The 26,012-nt window shown below is 41.5% G+C and overlaps 1 protein-coding gene across 2 annotated transcripts in view; it reads left to right on the forward strand.

Annotated features, from left to right (window-relative positions):
* Window positions 1–1,574: 1,574 nt before the first annotated feature.
* The window catches only part of CCDC141 (coiled-coil domain containing 141), a 202,735-nt gene continuing 178,297 nt past the window's right edge, over window positions 1,575–26,012 (forward strand). For both annotated transcript variants that reach the window (XM_070070578.2, XM_070070581.2), the window contains exons 1-2: window positions 1,575–2,015; window positions 4,321–4,443. In XM_070070578.2, the coding sequence (XP_069926679.1) occupies window positions 1,914–2,015; window positions 4,321–4,443 (225 nt within the window). In that variant the 5' untranslated portion in view covers window positions 1,575–1,913. The remainder of the gene's footprint in view (window positions 2,016–4,320; window positions 4,444–26,012) is intronic.

The following is a 26,012-nucleotide window of genomic DNA, read 5'->3' on the forward strand; positions in this document are numbered from 1 at the left end:
GATTCTGTGACACAAGTGTCAACTATTCTGGAAGGTGACAAGTAGCTATAAACCAGTTGCAGTCAGTTTCTTTGGTTTGTGAGGATCAACTATGGATTTGCTCAAGTGGAAGGAGCCTGCCTTCAACATTTTGGGTCCGTTGGTTCTCTGAGCTCTCCTGCCCTACCGTAAATGACTCATTTATAATATTGCCTTGCCTGAACTGCACAGGCCTCTACTTGGTCCATGCTCTAGTCTAGCCCCTGGAGGTGCATGGGTAGGACATAAAAGTACCTAAGTTCTATGGTCAAGTTGCAATGGTTGTGTAGGTGTATAGGTGAGTGTGACATATTTACTGAAATATATAAATAAAAATTGGCATTTCAGTAAACCATCATTTTTTGGTATAAAAATATATAATATTGTCTTGCCATGTGTCCTTTTGACCTTGCTCCAACTGCTCCCCTCATGTCATCTGGTGAAGTTTGTGCCCCACTGGACCTGGGGTCCAGCTATGCTTTCCATCTCGCTGGAGCAGCAGGCAGATGCTGAGAGCCGGGGACCTGGGTGACGACTACACCATTGCAGAACTGCCCACGACCTGCTGCTGGAAACACAAACAATTGCCAAACATCAAAATATAGGTAAAAGCACTTTGCCTTTTTGACACTGGAATATTATTATGGACCTTAGCACAACTAAGGCATGGTGCTGACTCAGTCTTCTGAACTTGAACATGCTTTTAAATTGAGCTAAGGGGAGTCTACAGCCAGTGGATCCTTTTAATTCTGTTTATTGCTGTACGAGAATCCTCTCTTCTGGCTTTGTCCCAGAGACCTCCGAAGGTTCCAGCAGCCTGGGAGTTGGTCTCTGGGATGTCTTTGCGTCTGACCTCTGACCTAGCCCTGTGTTATTTTCAGCTGTTCTTTGACAGGGAATTCAACAGCTGCTGTTTAATACCACAGACAACTTGTGACACATACTGGGTTTCTAGCAATAAGATTAATCTGCTGATCGTGGGCTCTGATTGGAAGCTGGCTATAATTTTCTTGTGCAGGGAGTAGGGACAGAAATAAAAACCAAGCCTTGAAAAAGTGTTTTCATTTTAAAACTAAAACTGTGGCAAACGCACTTAGCATGCACCTGTAATTGAATAAATTCGTGTTCTTGCTGCGATTAAGAGGCAACAGCAAAACTGTTGTTTTCTAGTAGTTGTGATAACTGAATTTAAACATGCTGCTTAATACAGCAGAATAGTCGAAAAGAAATCCTGAAATCTTAGGCATCTACTGGTAAATTCTGGTTGAAATGTTTTTAAAGTGTCCCTAAGAGAGGGTCTAAGAACATGTGATGATACATTTGAGAAAAGCAAATGACTGCAAAAATTCATTCAAGCAACTTTGCAACCAAACCCCAGAACAAATATCAGAACTTCTTTAAAAAGTCAATTTTGGGTGTCTTTTCTTTGCATAAGGGAAACTTGAAAAGATTGAGATCCAGGTCAATGACTTGTTGGTTTCAAAGTCCGTGGTTACGACTGTTTAGTTTCAATGGCAAAGCTAATTTGAGTTGTCAGGATGTGAGTTTTTTTCCATTTGCAATCAAACATCAGCTGATAGGCAAAGAGCTCAAAGCCGTGCTTTACGTTTAAGATAATGGGAAAAATAGCAGGCACTTAGTGTTGCCATACCAGGGGTGTGGCGCTTCCCTCTTGTTAGTCCTGCTCTCTCCTTCTCTGTGTCTCTCATGATAAGCTCAATGGGGTTGTCTATTTTTAACCTCCTGTTCTTTTCTTTTGGCAGAGTCATCAGTGCGAGCCGAGCCTTTCCCTGAATGAATCCAAGTAACCCCGGTGGTTGCCTTCTGCAAGGACCAGCAGAGCCCGCATCTGTGCCGAGGCCGCCCGAGGTCCGAACTCGGGGCTGTCGGGGACCATGGCCAGCCAGGGAAGTCCTGGCGCCGGGTTTTCCACGACGACCCTCAGTTCCGTAGCTGTGCAGGCTGGGGACTCCAAGATCGTCATCGCCGTCTTAAAGGTAAGCCAGCAGCATTCTTTGTCCTGGGCGGTGTGGGCTTTAGGCAATGTGTGGATAACCCCGGGAGCCTTCCACGTACCCAGCAGGGCACAGCTTATAAACGGGAACCCGGCATGGACTTCTCTTGCGTCGGTTAAATCAGGCACCCAGAGAAAGCCCGACGAGAGTTCAGCTGGTTACTGGAGTTTCCCTTTCCTCTGAGTGAGTCAGACAGCATCTGCAGCAGCGTGATTGGGGAAAAAAGGAAAGAAAACAGAACCTCTACCCCACACTTTCAGTGTGGTCTTGAGAGGCAAGGCATCCGCGCTCAGAGGTTCAGGACGCCCAGCGGAAGTGTTCAGCCGGCCTGGGCAATGCTTGTGACTTGTGACACTGGGTGCACGGGGCTGGGAGGGGCAGGCTCCGGCAGTTAGGGGGTGGCGCAGTTTGGGGCATGATGGAGAACGGGAAACGCCTTGGAGGAGGTTGAGACTTGTGCCTCACACAGCACTGGTTTCTGACGTTTTAAAGGCACTCCTAAATCCTTGTCACACTCGTGGGAATGAAGACTGCTTCCCCCAGTGAAGGTACAAAGGGCACTCACCAAATTTGCTCTAAGCAGAGAGTTCAGGCATATTTTCTGCCAAGCAATTTTCCCATTTACAAGGATAACCACACATCTTCAGGTTGGGGGAGACATCAAAGATTTTATTCCCTATAAAAAAAAATGCACCGCAAAAAAACTCAGAAGCGCTTGGGCTTTACACAGTTTACCATGCAAAGAATTCAGAAGCGAAAGAAGGGAAATGTAACCCACAAGCTGGTGCTCCTCAGCCAGTTATTTCCTGGGCCCCCCAGGCTTCACTGAATGGCTTCTTTGGCCTTTTGTTAGAACGTGGACAAGCCCTGCTTAATTTGATGCAATTGCTGGGATTTTTTATGGTAATGGGGAAATTCTGAACAGGAAAGCAAAACTTGACATAAGCAAAATGAATCACTAAAGAAGCCAAGGATGCCAAAGGGGCTCCTTTCCCAGTGCTGTGCAGACCTGGCCCCCGTGTCCAGGCGACCTCGGCCAACTCCCTCGCCCTCTCAGCTTTTCAAAGGCAAGAGGTGGTGATGAAAAGCCTGAAGCAGAAGTAGCAGGAGCTGATCCTGTGCGTGGGCTTTCATGCAGATTTCACCGGTGGGGCAAAGAGGCAACAACAAAAACAAATGTGTTTTTCTTTTCCTCTATATTCTAAGATCAGGATGAGGACTGATGAATAAATTAGAGGAGGGCCAGCAATGGATTCATAGATTGAATGAAAGACAATGAACACCTCTGCATGACACTGGAAAGTCATTTTTCACGTTTTTGTGTTTCTATGACTGTTCTGTTACTGTCCCCTGCCCAGCCCCGTCATGGACTGCATCCTGCGTATACAATTCCCCAAGCTACTCCGAGTGGAAGGTCTGCCTTAATGGTCTGATCTGTAGTGACTCCCTGTTTGCAAGCTCTTTCAAGGCATTCATTATAGTCTGCATGGAAACACACTTTTCACATTTCTCTTCAGTGATTCACAGGTCTATGTGAGTGTGCGTGTGCCTGTTAGGGGTTCCATTTGCTTCCTTTTGCTTCTTAGTGGTTCCTCATTTGGGACCTTTTTAGAGACACAGGTTCCCCAGGAAATGCAATAAGAAATTGTCTTGAAGCAGTGAAAATCCAGAGAAGCAGGAACAAGTAGACTGCCTTCAAATGGCAGTTGAAACGCGTGTCTAATTTTATCAGTATTTTCTTTGACACGTTTTTGAATACTTCCCAGCAATGAAGGTTGAGAAATACTACACTTTGTCTTGGAAATGGTATAAAAATCAATTGCTTTATCTGAAATTTATTCTTTGTATTTAAGCCAGCAAGGCCAATATAAGCACATTAATTGGCCTAAATTGCAATTACAGAAACTTGACCCTAAAGGAAAACTGCATCCTACCTGCCCATGTGGGGTTTCACTGTTTCTATGGAGTTCAGTGTCTGGTGAGTGAGAAAGGGTACATAAAATTGCACAAACGATTCTATAACTTGGTCATATTCAATAATACATAATCAACTATATGGGTTCCTTATTTGAGAATTTTTGAATTGAAAGCCAGGTTACGAAGAAGAATTTATCTCAAGAGTATAAAAAGAAAAGGCAGGGCATAGATTGATGTTGCAAATTAAGGAGGGTCCATCTCTGTAGAAAGAATAAAGTATTCACAGTGTAACTTAAAGTTTTCAAAGGAGGCAGGTGAAGAGAAAAAACCAAGAGGAAATTAAAGTATTTTATTTCACTTTTATTTTTAGTGTGGCAAATGGGTACGACTTCAGGTGGCTGACTCACAGCCCAATCTTCTAGAAATTGGTAGCAATCAAGACGAAACCAAAAAACTCCTTCACGATCATGAGCTTCTTCTGGCCAAACTTAAGGTAAGATATTAATAGACTCTCTTCTGATTCTTCTGTTGCTACTGGCCTATGCCATTTGAACATGGTGCCAGACAGATAATGGCAAACTGCTGCAGGTATTCATGGGCAAACATCAACATCACTGGGAAGTAACAGAATTTTTTAACACTTTCCCTAATGTGATAGAAAATATGGAGTGATAATATTTTCACTGTGCAGAAATAAGTAATTTTTTCCTGGCTGTCTCAGTGTAGAAAAAATATTCCATCACTTTTCCATTGCATGCATTATATTGTCAAGTCACAACAGATCTAAATGTTGCATTGTTAATAATACCTTCTAGCAAGAATAATTTAGAGGTTCCCCCTTACATTGAAACATCAAACATATCTTATTTGTCATTTAGTATTAAGAATTTTTTATCAAATAATACTTTCATTAAATTGGACTTATTATTTCATATACTTGTATGTTATTAAGGTAGGAATCTAAAAAATAATGTTGGTTTGAGAATGGTTTGACCAAGTAGGATCAGGGCTAGCTATATAATTTGTAGGGCCCAAGGCAAAATGAAAATGTATGACCGCTTGTTGAAAGAGTGAACCTATCTGGATATTCTTCATTTCTTTAATGCCTAGCTCCTTCAAGTGCGAAGACACTATGGGTAAGTGCACACCGTAGATGTCTGCCTCCTGACTCGGTGCACAAGCACAGGCCCAGCCCCACCCTGCCTGAGCTCAGCCCTGCCCTCGGCCAGGACAGGAAGTGGTGGTTACAGGGTCCGGGAGGCAGAGCAGCCAGGGCTGCAGAGAGTCTGTCCCTGGAGGCAGGAGCACAGGTTGATGAGAATTTGCTCTCCATCACTTGCTCTGTTGTCCCATGGACTTCACATTTGAGACGCAAATTCAAAGATATTGAATTCACCAAGAGTGGCAAGACGGGGACAGGTTGTAAACACCAAGGGTTGTCCCCTTGTCGAGAGGGGTGCCGGTGACACAGCCAGCCCTGTGAATACCAGTCCTGGAAAGCAGGTGAGAGCACAGGAGTTTCACGAGGAGTTGGAAGCCTGCAGTGGCCAAACGTTGGGCGTTTATAGTGTTTTAATATTACTGTCTTCTTTGAACATTTAGGCTGGAATTCCCATGTGCTTTCTAGATTTAGGAGTGGATCTGATCTGCATCTGAAACAGTGTTTCTTTTTCTTTTTTTTTTAAATACCTGTGATTGGGTGCTTTGTTTAAAAGAATTTGAAAGGTAGAGTTACAGAGAAAGAGAGACACAGATTTTTTTTCTTTAAATGTCTTTTGCTTTTTCATTTTACTTAAGGTACACAAATTTCATATATTTCATGTTTACAGATTTAGGAACATGGTGATACTTCCCATCATTCCCTCCCTCCTGCCCATGCATCCACCCTTCTTCCTCCTCCCTCTCCTATTCCTATTCTTAATTTTTACAAAGATCAATTTTCAGTTTAATTATACTCACAGGATTATCCCCACAATAAGTAAAGATTTTAACAAATGGTATAAAAAAACCGGCCGGTGCTTCGGCTCACTAGGCTGATCCTCCGCCTTGCGGCGCCAGCACACCAGGTTCTAGTCCCGGTCAGGGCGCCGGATTCTGTCCCAGTTGCCCCTCTTCCAGGCCAGCTCTCTGCTGTGGCCCGGGAAGGCAGTAGAGGATGGCCCAAGTCCTTGGGCCCTGCACCCCATGGGAGACCAGGGTAAGTACCTGGCTCCTGCCATCGGATCAGCGCAGTGCGCTGGCTGCTGCAGCCATTGGAGGGTGAGCCAACGGCAAAGGAAGACCTTTCTCTCTGTCTCTCTCTCTCACTGTCCACTCTGCCTGTCAAAAAATAAAAATAAATAAATAAATAAATAAACCAAAACATAACACTGTTACTCAACAGTAGAGACAAGGGCTGTAAATGATCATCCGGTCTTAAACTGTCATTCCTACACATTACATTTTAGGTACTCGATTAGTTACCATGGATCAGGGAAACCATGGTATTTCTTTTTCGGACTAGTTAATTTCACTAAGTATAATGATTTCCAGATTTCTAGTTGGATACATTTTGTTGCAAAAGACAGGATTTTTTTTTTTTTTGGCTGAGTATTCCTCAGTGTGTACATATGCCATGATTTCTTTATCTGGTCATCAGTTGATGGACATTTGGGTTGATTCATATCTTAGCTATTATGAATTGAGCTGCAATAAACATAGGGGTACCAATAACTCTTTCATATGCTATATGTACTGTCTTCTGCAATGGCTGCATCAGTTTACATTTCCACCATCAGTGGATTAGGGTACCTTTTTCCTCATATCCTTGCCAGCATTTATTGTTTGTTGATTTCTGTATGAAAGTCATTCTAACTGGGTGAGGTGAAACCTCATTGTCTGTTGGCCATTTTGATTTTCTCTTTTGAATAATGCCTGTTTAAGTCCTTTTCCCATTTCTTAACCGGGTTGTTAATTTTGTTGAGTTTCTTGAGCTCTTTATATATTTTGAGTATTAATCCTTTATCAGCTACATAGTTTGCAAATAATTCCTCCCATTATGTCAGTTGTTTCTTCACTTTGCTGAGTGTTTCTTTTGCAGTGCAGAAGCTTCTCAGCTTGCTGTAGTCCCATTTGTCAATTTTGGCTCTGATTGCCTGTGCTTTTGGGGTCTTTTCCAAGAAGTCTTTGCCTATGTATGCCATTGTCTTTAAGAGTTTCCCAAATGTTCTCTAGTAATCTGGTGGTTTTGGGTCATAGATTTAGGTCTTTAATCCATTTTGGTTGGGTTTTTGTGTAAGATGTAAATTAGGGGTCTTGTTTCATACTTTTGCATTCAGTGATCCAGTTTTCCAAGCACTATTTGTTGAAGAGACTTTCCTTGCTCCAGGGATTGATTTTTGCTCCCATGTCAAAGATAAGTTGATTGTAGATATGTAAATTGATTTCTGGAGTTTCTTTTCTGTTCTGTTGGAACACATCTGTTTTTGTGCCAGTACCAGGCTATTGTGATTATAACTGCCCTGTAGTCTGTCTTGAAATCTGGTATTGTGATGACTTCAGCTTTGTTTTTGTTGTTTATGATTGCTATAGTTATTCAGGGTCTCTTCTGTTTCCATATGAATGTTAGCATTTTTCTAGATCTGAGAAGAATGTCATTGGTATTTTGATTGGTATCACATTGAATCTGTAAAAAGAATGGATGTTTTGGTGATATTGATTCTTCCAATCCATGAGTATGGAAGAGTTTTCCATTTTTTTGTATCTTCTATTTCTTTCTTTGATGTTTTGTAATTCTCATCATAGAGATCTTTGACATCCTTGGTTAAATTTATTCCAAGGTATTTGATTGTTTTTGTAGCTATTGTGAATGGGATTGATCTCAGAATTTCTTTCTCAGCCATGGAATTGTCTGTGTATGCAAAGTCTATTAATTTTTGTTTGTTAATTTTATATCCTGTCACTTTACCAAACTCTTCTATGAGTTCCAATAGTCTCTTACTGGAGTCTTTACTATATATAGAATTGTCATCTGCATCTAGAGATAGTTTGACTTCCTTCTTCCCAATTTGTATCCCTTTGATTTCTTTTTCTTTCCTAAAGTTTCTGGCTGAAACTTTCAGGACTGCCTTGGATATCAGTGGTGAGAATGGACATCCTTTTCTCATTCCAGATCTCTGTGAGAATGCTTCCAACGTTTCCCTGTTTAGTAAGATGCTGGCCGTGGGTTTGTCATAGATTTCCTTGATTGTGTTGAAGAGTGTCCCTTCTATACCTAATTTGCTGAAGGTTTTCATCATGAAAGGATGTTGTATTTTATCAAATACTTTTTCTGTCTCTATTGCAATAATTATATGGCTTTTGTTCTTCAATTCATTAATGTGATGTATCACATTGATTGATTTTGTGAATGTTGAACCATCCCTGCATACCAAGGATAAATCCCACTTGATCTGGGTGAATGATATTTCTGATGTCTTGTTGGATTTGATTAGATAGTATTTTGTTGAGGATCTTTCCATATATGTTCATCAGGGATATAGTCTGTAGTTCTTTTTCTCTGTTGTTTGTTTTTCATGTTTAAGAATTAGGGTAATGCTGGCTTCATAGAAGGCATTTGAGAAGATTCCCTTTCTTTCAGTTGTTTTGAATAGGTTGAAGAGAATTGGAATTTAGTTGTTTTTTTAAATGTCTGGTAGAATTCAGCAGTGAAGCCATCTGGTCCTGGGCTTTTCTTTCTCGGGCGGGTCTTTATTACTGATTCAATTTCCATCTCGGTTGTTGTTCTGTTTAGGTTTTCCATGTCTTCATGACTCAATTTTGGTAGATTGTATGTGTCCAGGGATCTATCCATTTCTCCAATTTTTCAATTTGTTGGCATATAGAACAGGGAGATGTCTTCTACCCACTAGTTTGCTCACCAAAAGGCTGCAACAGTCAGGGCTGGTTCAGGCTGAAGCCAGGAGCCTAGAATGCCACCTGGGACCCCTACATGGGTGGTAAAGGCCAAATACCTGGTCTGTCCTCTCCTGCCTTCCCATGTGCATCAGAAGGGAGCCAAAACAGAAATGGAGCAGCCAGGATGCACATGGGATGCTGGTGTCACAGGTAGCAGCTCAACCTGCTATGCCATAACATTGGCCCCCAGACAGTGGTTTTCTGAATAAATAGTAGTAAATGTTATTGGAAAATCAAACTGAGAAATTGAAGAAAGAATGTGTGTTGAAGAAAGGGGGTTGTCAGAATCCAGAATTGATTATCCTGTTTGACATCTCATTGCTACTGGGCTCTGGATTCTGGGCTATTTCAAGGTAGCAATCTTGTTATCAGGGCGTCTTTTGTGTATGAGAAAACAAGAATAACATTACAATGTGAAAGAGTGTGAAAACAGGAATCAAAAGACCTATATTTACTTTGAATTACACCACAAATTAGTGTAGTGTGGCTGAAAACTCAAGGTCTTCCTGTTTGTGCGCTTGCCTTGAATCCCCAGTCCCGTGAACTGTAGAACTCAGTACTTGCTCAGAATTCCTTCCCATTCCCACACGTTTGCTTTCCCATGGTGTCCTGCCCCTTTTTATGCACCTGCTAAATGTTCCTGCAGAAGCAAACCTGCACCAGAAGCCACATCCTTCCCAAGTTCCCACTGATGTCTTGTGCCCAGCCAGCATGTCCCCATCCACTGATGAACTGTGGGTACTGGGGAGGTGCACAGCTGTTTGGGTCTCTCAGGATACCTCTCTTATCCCCTCATCCCTACTCCTACCATGACTACAATGTAGGAAGAATGTTTTCTTAAGCAGGGCAGTTTTGCTCTCCCCAGCTCCTAGGCTCAGATCTGAAAACATCAATCCATCCATCCAAGTCTATCCAGGAATTCAATCTACTAGGATCCATCCTCCTCGGAAGGTGCTTGTTGTTCTAGATTCTAAACATCTTGGTCTTTTATGTTGGCCATAGGGCTATGGAGCAGTCCCCTAAGTCTTCTGGACTTGAGGCCTTTTATCTATAAAATGGGAGAGGACAGATGAAAGCTCCTTGTCTGTTGTGGATCTTACCACACTGTATCAGGCCATGGGAACATCTCCTCCACACCGGGGCAGTGTTTGGTGTAATGGTTAAGACATTGCCTGGGATTCCTGCATCCCATCTTGAAGTGCCTTGGTTTGAATCATGCTTTCACTTCTAATCCAGCTTCCTACTAATGCACACCCTGAGAGATAGCAGGTGATAGCTCAAGTACTTGAGTCCCTGCAACCAACATGGGAGATGCAGCTTGAGTTTCTGGCTCTTGGCTTCTGCCTGGTCTAGCCGCAGCTGTTGTAGGCTTTTGAGGAATGAACCAGCAAATAAAAAATCTCTGTTTTATTCTCATTCTGCTTTTCAAGCAAAATAAAAAGAAATAATTAAATAAAATAACATCTCCAAGAAGTTCTTGGGCTTCATCTAGACGTCTGTGCATAATCTCTTGATGTCCAGCTCTCATGTATTCCCCACTCACTCTGTCAACTCAGCTACCCAAACCCGAGAGATTTTAAGTGGCAGGATCATCTCCCAGATGCAACTGATCCTAGGGTTATTTTAAACAAAAATAATCAAAGGGCCTAAAGTCTATTTCAGATTTGCAGACAAAATTCATCTTAAGTAATGAAAAATCCCAATTTGCATTTACTACTGCAACCAGTTGATAAGTTATTAGCTTTCTAGGTAAGTAGAGTTCCCACCTGCAAACAGAATGCTGTTGGCTCCAAGTTAGCTTTAACATGACCTTCCAAGAACCAGAGGCATTAGTAGTTGAATAAGCCAATGATATTTAATGCTGAATCTTTGTTCTCATCCTTTTCCTGTGCACAGTCCCTGAAATTTGCTCTAATTATAAAGAAGAGTGCTTTGGAAGGGGTACTGGGGCAGAGTAGGATGGAGTTTTATGTCGAATTCAGGCACAGTATTTAGCCTCTCTGGTGTCAGGGTCTTTATTTGAAAAAACAGAATGATAATTAAAAAACAGAATGAGGATTAACTACATACATGTAAAAAAGAAATTGGAAGGATAAATGCCATGATGTATGGAATGTGGAAGTGTATTTTTTAAAAGAAATTTTTAGAAGAAAATTTTAAAAGGAAAAAGTGGGAGCAGATATTTGGCCTACTGGCTAGAATACCTGCATACCCTATTGGAGTGCCTGGATTTGAGCCCCAGCTCCTCTCTGATTCCAGCCTGCTGCTAAGGCAGACTCTGGAAGGGGACAACTAATGGCTCAAGTGGCTGGGCGTTCACCACGCATGTGGGAGAGCAGCATTGAGTCAGCCAAGCTCAGCTCTGGCTGATGACAGCATTTGGGGAGTGAATCAGTGGATGTCTCTCTCTCTCTGTCTCTTTTCTACATCTCTCTGCCTCTTCAATAAATAACAAAAAAATTAAAAATAAGTCAAAGAATAGTTATGTGACTATGTTAATGGTGTTTATAGCAAGGTAATTAGGATGCTCAATAGAAAAGCTTTTTTTTTTTTTTTTGCCTTCCATTAAAAATTATTTGAAATCCTAGTACTTTTGGCTAAAAGGAAGAATTCTGGAGATGCGGACGTTCCTGAGTTTTCCGGTGTTGGCAGTGTCTCTGCTCCGGAGGTCTTATTTTTCCCTTCAGCAATGTCTTTAGCAGTCCCAGCGGAGCCTCCAGGGAAGAGATATTTCCTAATATTCAGTGGTGAAAATATAATCACGTGGAAAAAGCTGTAATTCTCCAAAGGCTTCTGGCTTCCCAAACGGCCCCCACATCATTTATAATGAGAAAGAAGACCCTTGTGAAGAGAGAGAGCAAGTGAGGGTCACGCCAGGGGAAGATGAGCCGGTGGCCGCTGTGAGCATCACATCCTCAGGTGAGGCACAAGATGGCGCAAGGAAGCAAAGCGGAGCTGGAAGTGCCTCTGCCTGTTCTGAGAACACCCTTGTGGGCATCTGCAGGTGCATCCCTGCTGCCAAAGGAACGATGACTCCAAGAAGCAAGAAAACCTGGCCCCTGGCCCCGGAGGAGTGTAAGCCAGTGTTAGTTGAGCTTTTGTTTATTTCCCGCCACACATGTTGCTATTTGAAGCTAGTCCAAGGCCAGGATCACAAGGAGCATTTTTGAGATCATAGGCCTGTGGGCCTTGCAATCTACTGTTTATTTAGAAGATATAATCATTTAAAATGAGCTCTACAACTGAAAATTATTCATGGAAAGTGGAACTCACAGTCCTTCTTAGTAATGAAAATATTCGTGGTGTGAGATTTGGAATGCTAGAACTCGGACAGTTCAGATTAGAACTGAGGAATGAAGTGGCAGGGAATCACCGGCTCTACTCCTGATGTCCAGGGTGGCTGGGCTAGCTTAGATGTGAAGCTGAAAATAAGCCTTCCAAATTCTGGCCAGGAAGCAATGGATACTTTCACTCTAGAATAGATATTAGCCAAGAGACAGGGCATTTTCTTTTGTTCTGTTTTTTTTTTTTTTTTAATTAATTAATTTATTTTTTTTGACAGGCAGAGTAGACAGTGAGAGAGAGATACAGAGAGAAAGGTCTTCCTTTTGCTGTTGGTTCACCCTCCAATGGCCGCTGCGGCCGGCGCATCGTGCTGATCCAATGGCAGGAGCCAGGTACTTCTCCTGGTCTCCCATGGGGTGCAGGGCCCAAGCACTTGGGCCATCCTCCACTGCACTCCTGGGCCACAGCAGAGAGCTGGCCTGGAAGAGGGGCAACCGGGACAGAATCCGGCGCCCCGACCGGGACTAGAACCCGGTGTGCCGGCGCTGCAGGCGGAGGATTAGCCTAGTGAGCCGCGGCACCGGCCTTGTTCTGTTTTGATTGCTTTTTAAAATTTGTGAAAATTTCTTTGAGAGGCAGTGAGAAAGAGAGACAAATAGCTTCCATTTGCTTGTTCACTCCCCCAAATGCCTGCAGAAGCTGGGGCTGGTAGCCAGGAACTCAAACCGCATCTCCTAACAGGGTGGCAGGAACTAAGTTGAGCCAGCAACACCTGCTGTCTCCTATGGTCTGCAATATCAGGTTCTGGAGTCAGGAGCTGAAACTGGATCGCAAACCCAGGCACTCTGATGTGAGGCTTAGGTGTCTTATCCAGTGTTTTAGCTACTGAGCTAAATGCCCGCACCTGCTTTTTTTGTCTTAAGTCAGCTATAACTCCTGCCTGATTAGCTTTAGCCAGAATCCATGTTTTCTAAACTGTATGCTCTGCCTTATAATAATGTATAAATATGTAAAACTCAAGAAGTTTGCAAATGACATGGCCGTGTATTCTCAAGACAAGTTCATCTATTGATTAGTCCTCAGGAGAATAAGGCAAACTTCTGATTCCATGTTTAGCCCTTTCCCCAAATTACCTACATCCTCCTGCTTCTTCCTGCCAAATATTAGACGTTAAGGCACTTGAATACCATTAGAATTGTGTATTTTTCACTGGCTCCAGCTCCAGGCATGATGGATTAAATGCCCCCTCCCTGTCTCTTCTAGTTGCCTTAGTGGGGGAGCAGGTAGTTGAGGCTGCTGGAGAGTGAGAGTAAGATGAGCAGGTTGATTGGGAAAGAGACCAAGCCAGCTGTGTTTCCATTCACACCCCGCCCAGTACTTCCTGGGCTGGATTCAAAGGTGCGTGCCACCCTAGTGCATATGGCGGGGTATGTCAACAAGTTCATGGGAAATGGAATTTACATAATACACATTGTCCTAAACTTTTTGAAGAGTCCTTGTATGTTTGGATTTCAGGTTTTTTGGATCAAGAAACCTTATTTTTAATTTATTTCTCCTGAACTTTTGGAAATACCGTCAGATAAAGACAAAAACGCTTCAGAAGAGCTGAGCAGTAACAAAGGGTACTTCAAAAGGTTGGGGAAGAAGGGGGATGTCCTCCCCTTTTTCCCCCCGTTTTGTTTATGCTGTCTCTTTCCGGTGATAGTGGAAGTGGAGGCATAAGGCAGGTGCCTCAGTCTCTGGGAGGGGAAATCCATGACTAGAGGAACTATGGTCCCAGAAGTGCCGTTGGATTCACGTCGCTTTGTTTCTCCCTGTCTCTCCCTGCTCGAACCCGTAAATGCGACTGTGCAAAGTGCATGGCCCAGTAAGGAAAGTAATGTGCCAACCTTCAGACCAGAGGATGGTAGTGGAGGTCGGAGCTTCCAGCATATAAATTGCAGGTACTGAGTAAAGGCAGTGAGGTGAGAAGACAAGGGAGAGAGCAGTCTCATCTTTCAACTCTGTAACTCATATCCTAAAGTTGGCTCTCTGATTTTCTTCAAGGAAACCCTGATCACTCTCTCAGTAGACAAGGAACTTGGTAGAACTACAGGATCTCAAATTCAGTCCTATAAGATATATATTTCACTTTAAGAATCAACTCAAGAGGTCGGTGCTGCGGTGCTGTGGGTTAAAGTGCCTACAAGCTGTCATACCCCATGGGCACCAGTTCGAGTCCCAGCTGCTCCACTTTCGATCCAGCTCTCTGCTATGGCCTGGGAAAGCAGTGAAGGTGGCCTGCACCCATGTGGGAGACCTGGAAGAAGCTCCTGGCTCCTGGCTTTGGATAGGTGCAGCTCTGGCTGTTGCAGCCATTTGGGGAGTGAACCAGCAGATGGAAGATCTCTCTTTCTCTTTCTCTACCTCTGTCTGTAACTCTGTCTTTTAAATAAATAATATGGATCATTTTTTTTAAAGAGTCAACTCAAAAAATGCCCCAAGTTTTTCCATAAATGGTATTAGAGAAACCCAAACCACTGACTGCTTTCTGAGTACCTGAGCTTCTTTGGTTCAGTGATTCCATGGGACATACATTTTATTAATAGGTTAAAAAAACACTAATTTGATGTGCTTCTTAGACTGGCAGTGAGTAGAAATAAGTAATGCAAACTACAAGTGCAGGCACCATATGTACTTTAAAATTTTTTGGTATCCACATATAAATTTGAGACCATTAAGTGCTTATATTAGAGAAGAATATCTCATTGATGATCTTAGCTTTTTCCTTAAGTGTCTAGAAAAATGTGAACAAATAAAATCAAAGGAAGTAGGATAAAGATAGAAAAAAATTCAGGTAAGAGCAGAAATGAATAAAGTTAAAAACAAAAGAATTTAAAAAGCTAGTTACCCAAAGGCTCATTCTTTACAAGGTCTGTAAAAATGGTAAGCCTCTAGCCAGACTGAGAAAGTAAAAAAGATAAAAATGTTCAATATTAGACATGAAAGATGGGTATCATTGTAAACCGCTTTGATAATTAAACTATAGTAAAATAATGCCATGAACAGCTTATGCAGGTAAATCCAACAGTCTAGATTAAATTAACTAATTCCTTAAGAGCCATAAGTTATCAGAATTTCTCAATAATAAAAATAAAAACAAGTGAAAATAACTGAATGTTTTAATATATTAGGATAAGTTAAATATATCATTTAAAATGTAACCATTATAAAATAATTAGTGATAATCATCAAGGAAATACAAATCAAAATCATAATGAATCATCATGTCATGAGTGACTACTATAAACAAATAACAAATGCTGGTGAGGATATGGAGGAAGGGGAACTGTAACCCACTACTGGTGGGAATGTATGTTAGTGCAGTCATTGTGAAAAGCTGTGTGGAGGTACTACCACCCCACCACTGAGTAAATCCCACAGAAAGTTAAATCAGCATATCAAAGAGATACCTGCACTCCCATCTTTGCTGCAGCATTAGTGACAATAACCAAGACGTGGAATTAACCAAAGTATCCACGGACAGATGAATAGATAAAGTAAATGTCACACACACACACACAGAGAGAAGGGAATATTATTCAGTCATTTAAAAGATGAAATCTTGTCATTTGCAACAACTTGAATGAAACTGGAGGACATTTTGCCAAGTGAAATAAACCAGGCACATAAAGACAAACACGAAGTGTTCTCACTCCTATGTAAAAGCTTAAAAACATGGACCTCATGGAAGCAGAGAGTGCTGTAGTGGTTCTTAGAGGCTAGGAAGTGGAGGAGGAGTGGGGTAGGGAAAGATTGGATAATGAGTACCAGAAATACAGCCAGGGAGGAAGAATTTAGCTCTAATAGTCTATAGTGCAGTAGGGTGACAATAATGGACAGCAATTTATTAAGTACTTGACAATGACTAGAAGGGTTGTGAAGTTCTCAACACCTCAAAATGCTGAGTGTGGGAGGAGATGGAAGTGCTAATCAGCCTGACTGAATCATTACACATTATATGCGTATATTGAATCGTCATCCTTGAACCTCATAAATATGTATAATGGGTCAATCAAAATGAAGTTAAAAAATTTTTACTCTGTTTTGGCACTAATACTTCAAGGTACAGGGTATACTTCATTCTTATAGCACATCACAGTGTGAACCAGGCTGTTTCAAGTTGTTCATCACTGCCAAATTGAATAGTTCTGAGTTAGAAAATTTGGCTAAATGGAAACAGTTTATTTTTTAGTTCTGAAGAAGCTGAAAAAAATAAGCCAATGCACACAGGAGTTGAAAAGGAAAAATTGAAAAATGAGATTTCATTCAGAGCTGAGACATTTTAAAAAAGCAGGCCAAGTTATTTCTAACAGAAAAATTGAAAGGAATTAGAGCAGTATTAGATTCTTTAATGAGAGGAGTTGAAATATTTTTTTCCTGCTGTCCTTTTTCTAAAGTGTGTGAAATTATTTGTACAAAATTTTGGTAACTACTACAATTGATTTTTCTTTTTATAAAGAAAAATAATTTAAAACTAATTACACAAGCATTTTGAAACAATGAAAAGCTTTATTAATCCATTTTGAAATGTTGACGGTGGGTGACAGTAAATAAATTGTGAATTGTAGAGTTATAAAATCCTGAAGCATTATTGCATATTTCATGAATTCATTTGCAATTATTTGTTCATTCATTGTGCAAATGTTGCTTCGTAGATTTCTTCTGGTTATGTTGCTTACTAATGGTAACAACATGGAACGCCAAATGGAATTCAGATTCTAAAAATAGCTGAACGTATTTTGTTAATATGTCTGAGTTAATTTTCCTTAATGTTGGCTACTAGATCATTTCAAGATTGTAAATTTCATTACTTGAGTGATAAATATATACTACAAAGTAAAGATCTTCTTTTCATTAGTATATGTGAAAAGCTTGGACTAACAACACTTTTTTGTTTTACTTCATTTTTAAATATTTCACAAATAACTAGTTTTCATTCATGGTTGTAGATGCTGGCCTAAGTTGTGAATGATAAACAAAAGGAAGGATGCAGATATTACTGAAAAAGGATGGTCTTTAAGAACTTGAGTGTTCCATCAGTTATAATCATCATTTAATGTTGTGTGCCGAGAAGAGATAATATATGTAGAAATGGAGCAAATATTTAAATATTTGGTAAACTTTTTTTTTTGTTAGAAAATTAATCAAGATTAGGAAGAAAAAAAAGAAATAGTAAACTCTGGATTTTCATTTTCTTCCAAGAATTGAAAAGCTTTCTATAGTGCCCAAGACTAGCAATTTGCCTTACAACAAAGTAAGTTAAACACAGGGAATTCTAACAGTTTCAATCCTGAAATGACTATGCGGACCAATTTGTTAGCCATTATTAGAGACTCCTTTTAATGGATCAGGTTTATATTTCTACAAAAACTAAGCTTTCAGCATTTTTCCATAGTTGCTACAATTTTCAACTTTATAGACCAAATATTTACTTATGGAACATCCTCTGTGTACACAGCTGAGAGTTGGTACACAAAGCATTGTGGACATGAAATACTATAAAGTAACATTCCTTGTTCACTGGAGATGCTAATAGAAGCAGTAATGGTTATTACCTATTTGTCACTGACTAGGAGCTTGTCATATATTTAATCTTGAAGTCAACCTAGAGAGGCAGGAAATATTTATATTTAGTGTGTGATTAAACAAATTCAAAAGAGGCTTATGCCCAAGTCCTACAGTTGCTTATGCCAATATAAGTCACTGCTATTCCAATGTATTTAAGGAGGTATTATTAATACTCAAAGTACAGCCATTGCAAGAGTGCTGACAGTTGGTTCATGTAAGAGTCATCATCAATCCAAGAGAGCAGAATAGTTATTTGATAACAAGAAAAGGGATTTATTTGTAAAGTCAGGAGTCAGAATGACATTCCAGATTAGAGGACAGAGTTAGCCATGCTGTTGAGAAAAATGTCAGCAAGGCACACCTGGGATACATGAAGCACTCAGGATCACCAAGGGCTGAGGTTACACTGGGTGGAATTCAAGATTGGAGCTGAGTAGCAGCGCACAGTGGACTGCACAGGTCGGGTTGTCTTGAGAGCAGGCTCTTAAAGCAGAGGATGGTTTCGATCGAGGTTTGTGCAGGTTCCCTTTATCAACACAGCAGGGAGCGTGGAATGGGCACTTTTGGAGCTCAGATGTGTGTGCTGGCTGCTGATAGGCATGGCCTGGCATCTTCAGTGGGGAAGTCTGCGTCCGGGCCGTGTTCTCGGTCTAGGACTGTTTCTAGGAAATTCAGGAATCCAAGGAGAGGGGAATGATGTGAAAGGAGCGATCGTAACCAGGAGCAGCTGGAAGAATGAAGCCCTGGTTAGTTGCTTCTCTGCCTGGCTGGAGCATCTGCACCACCTGGAGAAAACATAGGCCTCATATCCTCGGGCCCCAAACCTGCAAATCGGCACGGCTGGGACACCTGTATGGCTTTCAGTTTTCTGCAATTGTCCCACACAGTGGGGTATGAGAAGCCCTGGCCCAAACCAGAGGAAAACACCTCCCCTTCAACACCCACGTTAAAGGGCTCGAACAGGGATACCATCGATGGAATTGTAAGAAGGACCATGGAAAGCAGGAGGCTCAGCATGAAAGTCAGGGCAAGGGAGATTGTCCAGACAGAAGTGCTGACCAGCACTGGGGCAGTAGCATGCTTGGGGAACCTGCCAGCAAGTTTTCCAGGGAATATTTGTTGCTCTCAGGAACCTTTCTGGAATTCTCTCCACTTAGCGCTGTTGGCCATGTCCTCCTTTGTAGCCTACCCACCCGTGCGTGGTATCTGTTTCATGAGAGGCTCATGGATGTTTCATTAGTCTTCATTAGACTGTGGACCTATTTCTATGCCTAAAACACAGCCCTGATTTGATCATATGTACAATGGAAGTTTGTGGGTTGAATGACCCAATGCTTGCATCCATTACCTAATAACTGTGCACTAACATAGTCCCTGTGTTGTAGCAAAATAAGTTAAAAGCCATTTAATATCTGGGTTGTGTGAAAGAAACAGACGATAAAGGAATGTAGGTCAAGAAACGAACAGTGATGATTTGAACTGTTTTCACATACCTTGCTCTTTTGGTTCACAACACTTCTGAGGGCTTGGAGCAGACTCAATTATTAATGTATAGAACATTTGGGCCCCTATGAGAACAGAGTGGAGGGGATGCACTATTAATACTGTTAGCTTTTCTGATTTGCATCATTACTCCTAACTGGAGGATGGATGTCCAAGTGCGTTATGAATAGCCCCATTGAGGACCGCTAGCTCAGCCTCCTCTGGAAGCTGTCCTTGAGCTCTGGCCCCACCTGGCCTGGGCCCCTTTTCTCCCTGGTGCTTCCTCTGGGCTTCCTCATTAGATGCAGGTCTCCCACTGATGTGCTGTTGGCCCAAGTGAGGGCTGTGAAATATTCACATCGGTGTCATTTTGGGTACCTGCTTGGATGGCCATCAGCTAACACTCTGGGGAGAACAAGGCCATCTGTGCTTGGCACCTGCTGCATGAAGCTCTTCCTCACTTAGCACTGCTCTTAGCATTGGTTTCCCTAATTTTTCACAAATGTTTTTATTTCCCATAAAGAGTGTAAGCTTTCCTCTGTTGAATAGAGATGTTATTGGTACATATTAAGTTCTAGCTGGATAACTTCTTTTGAAATTACTTGTTAGGGTTTTAAGACCTAAATCATAGTGCATGCACACACACACACACACACATGTATTTATGTATAGACATAATACATTGAGTTTTTATTCAGTGCTTGCTATGTGACAACCATTTAAAAATGTAATATTTAATTTGGATATTAAATATATTTTTAAAATATATTTGTTTAATGCATTCTAAAATGTGTTTAATTGTTAACATAACCCTGTGAGATAAACTGTTTTTTTTTTAAAGAAGGGAATTTTTAAAAAAGATTTATTTTATTTGAAAGGCAGAGTTAGAGAGAGAGAGGGAGGGAGGTCTTCCATCCACTGGTTCAGTCCCCAGATGGCTACAATGGCTGGAGCTGTGCTGATCCAAAGCTAGGAGCCTCTTCCAGGTCTCCCATGTGGGCACAGGGGCCCAAGGACTTGGGCCATCTTCTGCTTTCCCAGGCTATCAGCAGGGAGCTGGATCGGAAGTGGAGCAGCCAAGACTCGAACCGGCACCCATATGGGATGCCAGCACTGCAGGCAGCAGCTTTTACCTGCTACACCACAGCGCCGGCCCTGCGAGGTAAACTCTATGAGCACTGATGCACCTTCACAATTGTACTTGCAACCTCTGCCTACCTGGATATGAGTTCTGCTGTTGCTGCTTAGCTCTGTAATTCTGAGAAGATTAGTTATCCTCTCTCTGTCTCAGTATGTGTACCTGTTAAAAGAAAAAAAAAGGTACTAATGCTGCCCACCTCTTAAGGCTGGTGTGCAGATTCAATGAATTGAAACATTTAAGGAATTTGGGGGGGGGGGCAGCACTGTGGCATATTAGGATAAGCTTCCACCTGCGTGCAGCATCCCATATGGGTGCTGGTTCTAGTCCCAGCTGCTCCATTTCCCATCCTGCTCTCTGCTATGGCCTGGGAGAGCAGTAGAAGATGGCCCAAGTTCTTGGGCCCCTGTACCCATGTGGGAGACCCGGAAGAAGCTCCTGGCTTCGTATCAGATCAGCTGTAGCTGTAGCAGCCATTTGGAGAGTAGACTAATGGACGGAAGACCTTTCTCTCTGTTTCTCCCTCTGTAACTCTTCCTCTCAAATAAATAAATAAAATCATTTTTAAAAAAGGATTTAGAACAGGGCTTCAATCATGGGAAGTGCTATAATCATCATTGTAATGATTGTTATTGTAATTTACTTGAAAGGCAGAGCTACACACACACACACACACACACACAGAGCGAGCTTTCATCTGCTGGTTCACTCCCCCAAATGCTGCACCAGAAGAACAAAGCCAAGAGCCAGAAACTCAACCTCCATCTCCCATGAGAGTGGCAAGGACCCAAGTACTTGATCCGTCACCTGCTGCCACCCAGGGTGTGCCTTAGCAGGAAGCTCATATTGGAAGCAGAGCGGGGACTCAAACCCAGACACTTAAATGTGGAGAGCAGGTGCCTCAAGCAGCATTCTTAAGCTCTGCACCGCACAAGCACACCACCTGCTATCATTATTTTTAATGGAAAGCAGTGCACACAAGTTGAATTATTTGCCTTGGCCGTATGGCTAAGAAGCTGTGCAGATGAGACTCTAGTTCTAGGCCTGTGCCTTTGTGCCTAACCACACCCAGTATGTTGGGTGCACTCCAGTTGTTAGCTGTACCTTAAAGTCCCGCTCACGGAGGGGAGCTGGAAGGACATGTGAGTCACTTCTCAGAGGGCCGAAAGGGGCCATTCAGTAATTTCTTCTCAAGGTTGCAACTACAGATCTTATAGGATCTGCATCAATCAAATCACACTAGCAATAGGGTGCCTGTGCCCTACAACACTGGATTCCCTGTTCACTGTGCTTGCTCTGTGCTTGGCACTGCGGGGAACGTGAAAGCTATGGAAGAGGCATCCTTGACCTCCAGAAATGTATCATGATGATGCGTACAGGGTGAAAATAACCGTGGGAGACCCGTGAAGCAATTAAATCACAATATCAAGGCACTTGATGATTTATTAAGTCCCCAGATGAAAGATGTTGTTAGGGAAAACACTATAGGCAAGTTCAGGGGAAGAGAAAAATTAATTTAGCTGCAGTGGTTTCATGCAGAAGGTGGAATTTAAGGTCAACTTTGAAATATGGGGTTGTGGGAGTAAGTGGAGGGAGAGAAAATTTTCTGAGGCAGGGAAGAAAGCTCACTCTTCAAGGCAGAAGCCACTGTCGGTCCTTTTTTTGGACTGGCTTCATCCTGTGAACAGATGTTAGTTTAATGCTTGTGTTTGTTTATCCTTCTGTTTGGTACAGAAACTTCCTAATGTACGGCTTTCATCAGTTCTTAGGGAATGTGTCATTCTCATTGCTGTTTTTGTTTTTTATTCATGCAGGGTAGAGTTCAAGTTCCCAGTGAAATGCACAATGGCTCTTGATGAGCCTCCAGGACTTTGCTTCTTGTCACATAAAGACCCAGGAAGTGGGAGGGAAAGGTAGTGAATCCAAGCAAGTCCAAGGGCAGAGACAACTGCCTCAAACACCAGAAACCACTGGTAGGAATCTAATCTGTGCAATGCTACATTATTTCTAATTCCATCATTTATTCATATGCAGATAGCGAAGGAAGAAAAATTAAGCAAATGCATGTATGAAAAGCAGTTGTGATGTGACGGGTTTTTGGTTGCATTTGAAATCTGTTTTAAAATCCCATTTTTTTAATTTTTTAAACTTTTATTTAATAAATATAAATTTCAAAAGTATAACTTTTGGATTATAGTGGTTTTCCCCCTATAACCTTCCTCCCACCCACAACCATCCCATCTCCCACTCTCTCTCCCATCCCATTCACATCAAGATTCATTTTCAATTATCTTTATATACAGAAGATCAACTTGGTATATACTAAGTAAAGATTTCAACAGTTTCACCCACACAGATACACAAAGTATAAAGTACTATTTGAGTACTAGTTTTACCATTAATTCGCATAGTTCTACACATTAAGGACAGAGATCCTACATGGGGAGCAAGAGTACAGTGACTCCCGTTGTTGATTTATCAATTGACGCTCTTGTTTATGGCGTCAGTAATCACCCGAGGCTCTTGTCATGAGCTGCCAAGGCTATGGAAGCCTCTTGAGTTCACAAACTCCGACCTTATTTTTTTCCTTTTTTTAACTTTTATTTAATAAATATAAATTTCCAAAATACAGCTTTTGGATTACAGTTGCTTTTTCCTCTCCCATAACTTCCCTCCCACCCACAACCCTCCCATCTCCCACTCCCTCTCCTCTTCCATTCACATCAAGATTCATTTTCAATTATCTTTATATACAGAAGAACAATTTAGTATATATTAAGTAAAGATTTCAACAGTTTGCACCCACACAGAAACACAAAGTGTAAAGTACTGTTTGAGTGCTAGTTATAGCGTTAATTCACATTGAACAACACATTATGGACAGAGATCCTACAAGAGGAGTAAGTGCACAGTGACTCCTGTTGTTGACTTAACAAATTGACACTCTTGTTTATGGCATCAGTAATCTCCCTAGGCCTGTCATGAGTTGGCAAGGCTATGGAAGCCTTTTGAGTTTGAAGCCTTTTGAGTTTGCTGACTTTGATCTTATTTAGACAAGGTCCTAGTCAAAGTGGAAGTTTACTCCTCCCTTCAGAGAAAGTTACCTCCTTCTTTTTTTTTTAACTTTTATTTAATGAATATAAATTTCCAAAGTACAGCTTATGGATTACAATGGCTTCCCCCCCATACCGTCCCTCCCACCCACAACCCTCCCCTTTCCCACTCCCTCTCCCCTTCCATTCACATCAAGATTCATTTTCGATTATCTTAATATACAGAAGATCAGCTTAGTATACATTAAGTAAGGATTTCAACAGTTTGCTCCCACACAGAAACATAAAGTGAAAAATAATAGATGATTTTTTTAAATGATGATGAAATCAGAGCAGACCTATTGTCATGTTTAATCCCAGTGAGAGTCAAGTTGGGAATTGATAATTTCTTTTTTTTTTTTTTTTTTTACAGAAGATCAGTTCAGTATGCATTAAGTAAAGATTTCAACAGTTTGCACCCCCATAGAAACACAAAGTGAAATATATTGTTTGAGTACTCGTTATAGCATTAAATCTCAATGTACAGCACATTAAGGACAGAGATCCCACATGAGGAGTAAGTGCACAGTGACTCCTGTTGTTGACTTTACCAATTGACACTCCTGTCTATGGCATCAGTAATCTCCCTATGCTCCAGTCATGAGTTTCCAAGGCTATGGAAGCCCTCTGAGTTCTCCGACTCTTATCTTGTTTAGACAAGGTCCTAGTCAAAGTGGAGGTTCTCTCCTCCCTTCAGAGAAGGGTACCTCCTTCTTTGATGACCTGTTCTTTCCACTGGGATCTCACTCACAGAGATCTTTTGCCAGAGTGTCTTGGCTTTCCATGCCTGAAATACTCTCATGGGCTTTTCAGCCAGATCCGAATGCCTTTAGGGCTGATTCTGAGGCCAGAGTGCTATTTAGGACATCTGCCATTCTATGAGTCTGCTGAGTATCTCACTTCCCATGTTGGATCACTCTCCCCTTTATTTATTCCATCGGTTAGTGTTAGCAGGTACTAGACTTGTTTATGTGCTCCCTTTGACTCTTAGTCCTTTCATTATGATCAATTGTGAACTGAAATTGATCACTTGGAATAGTGAGATGGCATTGGTACATGCCACCTTGATGGGATTGAATTGGAATCCCCTGGTATGTTTCTAACTCTACCATTTGGGGAAGTCAGCTTGAGCATGTCCCAAATTATACCTCTCTTCCCTCTCTTATTCCCACTCTTATGTTTAACAGGGATCACATTTCAGTTAATTTTCAACACTTAAGAATAACTGTGTATTAATTACAGAATTAAACCAGTCATATTAAGTAGAACAGACAAAAAAACTACTAAGAGGGATAATGTATTAAGTTATTCATTAACAGTCAGGGCTATGCTGATCAAGTCACCGTTTCCCATAGTGTCCATTTCACTTCAACAGGTTTCCTTTTTGGTGTTCAGTCAATTGTCACCGATCAGGGCAAACATATGGTATTTGTCCCTTTGGGACTGGCTTACTTCACTCAGCATGATGTGTTCCAGATTCCTCCATTTTGTTGCAAATGACTGGATTTCGTTGTTTCTTACTGCGGTATAGTATTCTAAAGAGTACATATCCCATAATTTCTTTATCCAGTCTACCGTTGATGGGTATTTAGGTTGGTTCCAGGTCTTGGCTATTGTGAATTGTGCTGCGATAAACATTAGGGTGCAGACTACTTTTTTGTTTGCCAATTTAAATTCCTTTGGGTAAATTCCAAGGAGTGGGATGGCTGGGTCGAACGGTAGGGTTATCTTCAGGTTTCTGAGGAATCTCCAGACTGACTTCCATAGTGGCTTGACCAGTTTGCATTCTCACCAACAGTGGGTTAGTGTCCCTTTTTCCCCACATCCTCGCCAGCATCTGTTGTTGGTAGATTTCTGTATGTGAGCCATTCTAACCGGGGTGAGGTGAAACCTCATTGTGGTTTTGATTTGCATTTCCCTGATTGCTAATGACCTTGAACATTTTTTCATGTGCCTGTTGGCCATTTGGATTTCCTCTTTTGAAAAATGTCTATTGCGGTCCTTGGCCCATCTCTTAAGTGGGTTGTTGGTTTTGTTTTTGTGGAGTTTCTTGATCTCTTTGTAGATTCTGGTTATTAACCCTTTATCTGTTGCATAGTTTGCAAATATTTTTTCCCATTCTGTCGATTGTCTCTTCACTCTCCTGACTGTTTCTTTTGCAGTACAGAAACTTCTCAATTTGATGCAATCCCAATAGTTGATTTTGGCTTTGACTGCCTGTGCCTCCCAGGTCTTTTCCAGAAATTCTTTGCCTGTGCCAATATCTTGAAGGGTTTCTCCAATGTTCTCTAGTAACTTGTAAAATCCCATTTTTTGCACAAAGAATATTTTTGATAATCGTTTTACAGTAAATTAAGAAGAAAACGTCTGGCTCTATGCATACTTAATAATGCAGAGACTACACTGTAGTCTTGCAAGGTAGAGGTTGTTGTGATTTTATGATTTTTTTTAAGATTTATTTATTTGAATGTCAGAGTTACCCAGAGAAGGAGAGGCAGAGAGAGAGAGGTCTTCCATCCA

This window comes from Oryctolagus cuniculus, chromosome 3 (assembly GCF_051225735.1).
Source record: "Oryctolagus cuniculus isolate XC-2025 breed Fujian yellow rabbit chromosome 3, ASM5122573v1, whole genome shotgun sequence".
In the NCBI taxonomy this organism is placed as follows: Eukaryota; Metazoa; Chordata; class Mammalia; order Lagomorpha; family Leporidae; genus Oryctolagus; species Oryctolagus cuniculus.